Source organism: Scleropages formosus, chromosome 8, assembly GCF_900964775.1.
Source record: "Scleropages formosus chromosome 8, fSclFor1.1, whole genome shotgun sequence".
NCBI classification, from domain to species: Eukaryota; Metazoa; Chordata; class Actinopteri; order Osteoglossiformes; family Osteoglossidae; genus Scleropages; species Scleropages formosus.
This window is the reverse complement of record NC_041813.1, coordinates 15,368,839-15,375,859: the sequence shown is the minus strand read 5'-3', so window position 1 is coordinate 15,375,859 and position 7,021 is coordinate 15,368,839. Positions and strand designations below refer to the sequence as shown.

Sequence of the window (7,021 nt, the reverse complement as noted above, 5' to 3'; positions counted from 1 at the left end):
ACAGATCAAATAAAATGTTTTTAAATAAATACAATAAAAAATTTGTATACTTCAAATCTACTTCTTTTAGTGGGAAAATTACATAAAATTGTTAACATATGAGAAAAATAAACTCAGGACCGCGAAAGGGACATTTAATATTTAAAATTCAGGCTGAACATATTAGACGAGATGGCATTTTGTGAAGTTCATTACATTAGGATAATCTGTAACCACAAGTCCCAGTATTCATTTCGGCAGCTCAACCAATGGGTGATAAGTTTACTAGATGCGTGCGTCACCATAGTTTATTGCGGACCGTTTTGCTACTTCGCGATTTCTGGGGGGAAGGGGGGGGGAGCTGCTGCTGCTTTGCTTTTCTGGGAGTCTACGGATTTACTTGTAGGCTGGGGGAATCCCTGAACAAACTAGTTGCTCCATAGTGTTCACCCTTCCCCTTCCCCGCTTTGTTTCAACTCTGTGACGCCTGTCAGTCCCTAAAAGGAGTTTACGCGAGAACCTAGTGACATGCCGGTGCGCACCGAGCACTGCGGCAGCCCCGGCGCGGCCTACACATCCTCGGCCTCGCTTGTCCCACCACCGCCTATCAACGCGCAGCAGCCGGGCATCGCGACTTCGCTGCTGTACAGTGGCTCGCAGTTTCGGGGACACCAGAAGAGCAAAGGAAACTCCTACGACGTTGAAGTTGTTTTGCAGGTAAATTAAAACGGTGTAATTTAACAGCACTGGACGAAAACGAATATAACGTGGAAATCATGACATGTCAAAAAGTCCAGTGCTGCTGCTGGTCTCGGGTTAGCTCCTACTGCGTGGTGTACATTGGAAAAGTAACAAAAAAAAGAGGCGTAACAGCTGCACAACGCGGTAAAAGCAACGTCCTAAAACACAAGTTATGACATGACAGCCGTGCGGACTTTATTTCCTAAACAAATCAGTAGTCTGTGCATGAAACTGAAAGTGTATTTTTTTCTAATCCTTTCACTTATTCCTTTTTTAGATCTATATATTATATTACATTCAATCATTGAAAAGAAATCTTTGAAACAGATCAGATTGTGTCTTAGAAGATGGTATGTAATTAATTTAGTCTCTTATTTTTTGTAAGGGATGACACTGCAGTTACTAGTCTTAATTAACACAATACTTAAGACAACTGGTTACACTGTTAAACCAGTCTTGGAACAAAAAGAAACAAAGAGAATGGCCAGTTTTCTGTGCACATTGCTCCTCTCAGCTTTGTTTTGACCTATAACTAGATTCATGACACACATTCACATGTGGAAGAGCAGATATGCTGTATGCTAGAGCACAGCACCATATCTGAAGGGTAGCACTCTGAGATTCAGCACCCCTGGATGACATCGAACATTGGTGACCTTGAGTTGTGAGCCTGCTGCTGGTACCCATAAGTTCTGAAGACTTTAAACAATGTGCAAGTCACCATTTACTTGTCATTGCAGCATGTTACCATGGAGGATTCATATTTATGTGGTTACCTGAAGATCAAAGGTCTGACGGAGGTGAGTTCTGGTTTAAATAGGCTTTTTGGATAATTTCCACTTCACTTGCTTTAAAGAAAAAAAAAAAAATTAAACAGCTTTCAGGACTTTTCTGATGACAGTTGATGACTGCACAGATATTTATCAATGTTGGACATGAGGTAATAAACAGGTGGTGTAGCGGCTAAAGCCATTGCATTTCATTTGAAGGACCCAGGTTCAAATCCCTGTTCCTGCAGTTGTGCCTTTTGATCAAGGCAAGTACCCTGAATTGATAGGATAAATTACCCACCTGTACAATTGGATAAAGTTGACAGTGAAAGTCACCTTGGACAAAGGAATCAGGTTGACAGATGAATAAAATTGAAATGTCAGTTAGAATGTAATGTAAAGAATTTGAAATGTAGCCTGTTCCTTAGCTCTGTAATGGTTGTTCTCTCATGAAGCTTACAGAATATTATTGTAGTTTTTTCACTTTTTTATTTCCTCCTTTGCGCAGGAGTATCCGACACTTACAACATTTTTTGCTGGAGAAATAATCAGTAAAAAGCGTCCTTTCTTAACTAGGAAATGGGATGCTGATGAAGATGTGGACCGCAAGCACTGGGTATGAACTTTGAGTGCCAGAATTTACTCAACTTTTTTTTTTCTGTTAGTAAATGTGAAGGTGTTTTAGTTATTACATAATGAGTAGTAATTGACTTTTGCTTTGTTTTTTGTCAGGGAAAATTCCAGGCTTTTTATCAGTATGCAAAAACCTTTAACACAGACGATTTTGATTATGAGGAGCTGAAAAACGGCGACTATGTCTTCATGAGGTGGAAGGTCAGCTTTTAATCAGTATTGCAAATCCCTTGGATTTTAAATACCAGTATAAAAATAAGTTGTCATCCCTGAAAAGGTATTGCTCTTTGTTTATGAAAAGCACAGCAGATTTATTTAAGACTTGGCGCAAATTAATTTTATGCCTGGAATCTTTTTATTGGTACCGACTTAATGTTTGGTTTTTTGATAGATTTCTCCCTGTGGGTGGAAATGGAAAATCGTTCAAGCATCTTAACCTATGAAATAAATGTACAGTTGAAGGTAGTGGATATTTTGTTAATGAAGATAATTGTGGTGTCAGTGGTGATTTTTGACCCTCTCTGCTTCATGCAGGAGCAGTTCCTAGTCCCAGATCACACAATCAAAGATATCAGTGGAGCTTCCTTTGCTGGGTTCTACTACATCTGCTTCCAAAAGTCCACTGCAACCATAGAGGGCTATTACTATCACAGAAGTTCCGAATGGTAAGAAAATAAGGTTTTGCTTTTATCTCTTTCACATAGTTTGATTGAATCTCCATTTTCAGGTTAATAGTGAAAATGTATACCATACAAGCAGTTATTTAAGAACATTAATGAGAGAAAGTGGGTATTTCTTATTTTTAAAGCTGCTGGTGTGTGTTCATACAGGCGTGTAAAATAATGGCAATTCTCAAACATCATTCATTTTTCACTCTGATTAGTCATGCCATGTAGACTTTCACAACAAGGCATTTAGTTGTTCATAAAACAGACCATTCAGTCCTAAGGATATTTATTATCATCTAGTCATTTCTTTAGCTGATGCCTTACTTCAAGGCAACTTAGATTGTTGAACAATAATCTGTTTAGTGATTTTCTCATTTAAATGGCTGGGTAATTTTTATTGGTGCAATTTGGGGTGAGGGCCATGATCTATGGTTGATTGAACCAGTCAAATGCCTTTGAGCTCCCTAACCACGACACCACTTGCCGCTCCTGTTAGTAAAACAGGTACATGTTTGTTTAATGAAGAATTAAGTAAACTAAAGTATACATGGTGTACTTTTTTGAGAAGCTTGATAAAGCAATGGTCCCTGTGTATGCCCTTCCAGGTACCAGTCCCTGAACCTCACCCACGTCCCTGAACACAGCGCTCCCATATATGAGTTCCGGTGACACCGGTGGTTCCGTATGGCTGGCCAAGGGTGATCCAAGGCACAGTAAAGAGACACAAAGAAATGGGGACTGGGGGAGCAACTGTCAAACCCTGCCAGTGATGCAACAGTCTTCTCTGCCAGTGACTGAGAGCGATGCACTCGCAGGCAGATGGACCGATGGCAGCATTAGTTGTCGTCATGATGACAGAGTGTCCCAGCAGGCTGTGGTCTGGAATCTGCGTCCCATGGGCACATGTGATTCGCCACAACAGTGTTTTTTTTTTTTCTCCCCATCAGTTTAATTATCTGCTTTGTTTTTAGTTGCACTTTTTTTGTTTTTTTTTTTTATATATATATTTTACTTTTTCAGCTGGAGACTTTTCAGTGTTTCTATATATCTATATTATATATAAAATAGAATATGTGGAGAATATATATACTGTGTGTGTATGGGTATATATACATACATACACACACACACATGCAGTATACTGTATATATTCCCCAGACAAAACAAAGAGGCAAGTGATGATTTCCTACACCACAGGAAGTGTGCGTCAAGCTTAACATGCTTGAGACATAAGAACAGAAATTTTAATTTGATTTTAATTTGCTTTATAGTGCAACAGAATGACCTGAAATTTCATAATAGATGTTTTTTTGTGCTGAGGAGCAAATTGTCCATTTGGACTTTGGTTTTCCAAGTATACAGGTGATGATTGTATCCTGTGCCTGGTCTGGTGAATGACTGGCTTTGCCAGACGTCTGCACCATAGATGCATCACGACTTAGTGGTTTGATACCCATAAGCTCAGTTTTTTATTAAAGTGTGAGAAGCTGTAAATAGTCCATTAAACAACCAGTGGCTTGTCATTGCACAAAGTCTTGTTTTCAAGGCAGGAAGGAGCTCTGAAACTGAGAGCTAAATCCATTTCTGTCCTTTTTATCAACCACTTATTTTTACAGAACTTTTTTGTTCTTTGAAAACTTCATTTTGTGTTTGCCTGCTGCTCTACCCATCTATGCAACATAAATCAGCACATTCAAACAGTTAATTTTTTTAATGGGATTTTATTAGTATTGCAAGGACTAATTGTAGTTTAGTATTTATTTAAGATATGTATAACAGCATACATTTGCTTAACAGGAAATGGTTCTCTCTCCATTATTGGTTGGATCTTCAGGGTGTGAAGAGAGCGCTGGAAGGTGTCCTATGGAGACCTTTGGGTGACAGATGTGTAGCTTACTGTGATACAATATCCAGGTACAACAGTGCAAGCAGCAGCAGAGGCCATTCTTCTTGTAACTGTTTTGAGAAACATTATTTCTGTGTTGATGTATTGAACACAAGTATGGTTAAAACCTGTGACAGCCTGTTCACCTGGAGGACCATGCATCAGAAGAAAGCCGGCGGTTACAGAGTATCTGGGTTCAACGGAGACATGTTGAAGGTAGAAGGCTCTGATCTTCACTTGCCCATAACAATGACAGTGCATAAATGTCATGATTTTTGGCTCGAGTCTTAATACTCCAAGTGAACTGTGAAAATATTTTTTTAAATGTGTATTTTGACTAAAAATAAATGTTGAGTTGAAACCAAGATGGTCCTCAAAGTGTCAGCAAGTCATATGTTTGAGTTTTGAAAATGAGCTTCTATTTGGCAAGTGATAAAATGTAGTACACCAGTAAAAGAATATGTTGCACTTCTGTGGGAGGGTTCAAATGAAAATGATTGAGGAAGTGAATTCTGGTGGCCAAAAAAACTTGTCCCAGTAATTGCCATGTGTATTCCAGATCTTTCCTAGATTGTGTTGTCTTTGATATGATCTACTGTGGCTTTAATGTGTTTGAGAAAGCTGCATTTTTTTTTCCCCCTCTTTGGAAGTCTGACTCAATCTCAGGTATTAACTGGTGGTGGACTCATGCAAGAAAAGATTGAATTTGCCTTCTTTAAGGGTCACTTAGCAAAAGCACACCCCTTTGAGTCCAAAGTATGACAGGGTAGCAGGGCTGTTTGATTTATTCAATTTAACTTTTAACTTTTTTAAATGTCTTCATTGGAACAAAACAAATAAATTGTTTTCAGTTGGGGGACAATTTCTTAAAAGCACTGAAATCTTTATAAATAATTGAAGGGCTGTGGGTACAATTTTTAATTTAAATATTAAATTTTGCAAACATTTTTGATGACAGGACTTGAGGACTTTTCTTAAATTAAGCAAAAAATGAAGTGTCCTCCTGTCCAGGCACATATGCTGCCATCGTGAGGAACAGTATGTACAAGGAGATATGTTGACTGAATAAATACCCTGTAATATAAGGAAAAGTAATTTCTGTAAATAGTTACATTTGTCATATATGCCCTCAGAGTCGATTTTTTTTTTTATGAAAATATTGTGAAATATTTGCTATCTGAGGGGGAAATGACGCGATGTTGATAGATGAAAAGTTTTCACCTCGTGTGCCCATGATGAAAGAGGGTGGACCTTTATTTGGGAGTGAGGTTTCCTGTTGGTTTGTTGTGAATGTCAGTGAGGAGAATGAGCCAATAAGGTGCAATTCCAACACTGTTGCAATAAAAAGGATCACAAAGCTGCTCTACCTGGCTATTTTTGTCTCTCCAGAAAGTGTTTATTTTATTAACTTGGCAGCAGATGAGTATGAAACTGGTCTCATTGCATTTGCAATGCCAGATAAGAGGCTTCTGGCTGTTCTACCTTTTTTGTCCTTGTATACATGAGTTTTTGGAAAAGCAAATTTAATGCTTTTTGCAATTTAAAAATTCATCCATTTTTAACAACCGCTTGTCCGAAGCAGGGTCAGGGTGAGCCAGAGCCTTACCCGGCAACACAGGGTGCGAGGCCGAAGGGGAAGAGGACACCCAGGATGGCACCTCAAGCTGGGCTTGAAGCCCAGACCTGCCACACAGTTGGCATCGGCTGAACCTGCCAAACCACCATGCGGCTCTTGAAAAATTCACATCTGCAGCAATATTGTGTCATATGAAAGACCAGCTCTGCTTAACCAAAGCTAAGGCTTTTATATTTCACACATTTACATTTGACTCTTAGTTGTGTTTTGTGAGTGATAAAGTCCTGATGATAAATAGTGAGGATACAGTAATGATTTCATAAATGACTCACACATACACACACATTTTCTGAACCACTTGTCCCATACAGGGTCGTGGGGAACCGGAGCCTACCCGGCAACACGGAGTAAGGCCGGAGGGGGAGGGGACACACCCAGGACGGGACCCCAGTCCATCGCAAGGCACCCCAAGCGGGACTCGAACCCCAGATCCACCAGAGAGCAGGACTGCGGTCCAACCCACTGCCCCACCGCACCCCCCCCCCATAACTGACTCATTTGAAGGTTAATTAATGATGAAAGAGACATCAGGTCCCTTGAGCCTTGTGCTAAGAGGAATGCAAAGTGACCATTCCTCATGAAACACTTGTAATAAACCTGACAGACAAATTATTCAACAGGCAAAGATAAAACCTTCACCATTACCCTCTGGCAAATGGGATTAAGTCCTTGACTGCCATGCTGAGAAACATGAACTCAACATTGGGGA

The 7,021-nt window shown here is 39.7% G+C and overlaps 1 protein-coding gene across 2 annotated transcripts; it reads left to right on the top strand.

Annotated features, from left to right (window-relative positions):
* The first annotated feature begins 316 nt into the window (after positions 1–316).
* Positions 317–3,835, top strand: LOC108935790 (glucose-induced degradation protein 4 homolog). Of its 2 annotated transcripts, XM_018754654.2 has the most exons (6): positions 317–696; positions 1,461–1,520; positions 1,999–2,106; positions 2,223–2,324; positions 2,658–2,788; positions 3,397–3,834. In XM_018754654.2, the coding sequence occupies exons 1-6, from the start codon at positions 508–510 to the stop codon at positions 3,458–3,460; spliced, it is 654 nt and encodes a 217-aa protein (XP_018610170.1). In that variant the 5' UTR covers positions 317–507; the 3' UTR covers positions 3,461–3,834. The 2 variants fall into 2 exon arrangements, with proteins under 2 accessions (XP_018610170.1, XP_018610171.1); XM_018754655.2 differs by lacking the exon at positions 2,223–2,324 and having other exon boundaries at positions 3,397–3,835.
* The last annotated feature ends 3,186 nt before the right edge of the window (positions 3,836–7,021 follow it).

Bases quoted from the DNA above. Each gene is read 5' to 3' on its own strand.
- LOC108935790 (XM_018754654.2), top strand. From the start codon at position 508: ATGCCGGTGCGCACCGAGCACTGCGGCAGCCCCGGCGCGGCCTACACA. The intron at 1,521-1,998 runs GTGAGTTCTGGT...TCCTTTGCGCAG, and splicing joins AGATCAAAGGTCTGACGGAG to GAGTATCCGACACTTACAAC. The intron at 2,789-3,396 runs GTAAGAAAATAA...ATGCCCTTCCAG, and splicing joins TATCACAGAAGTTCCGAATG to GTACCAGTCCCTGAACCTCA.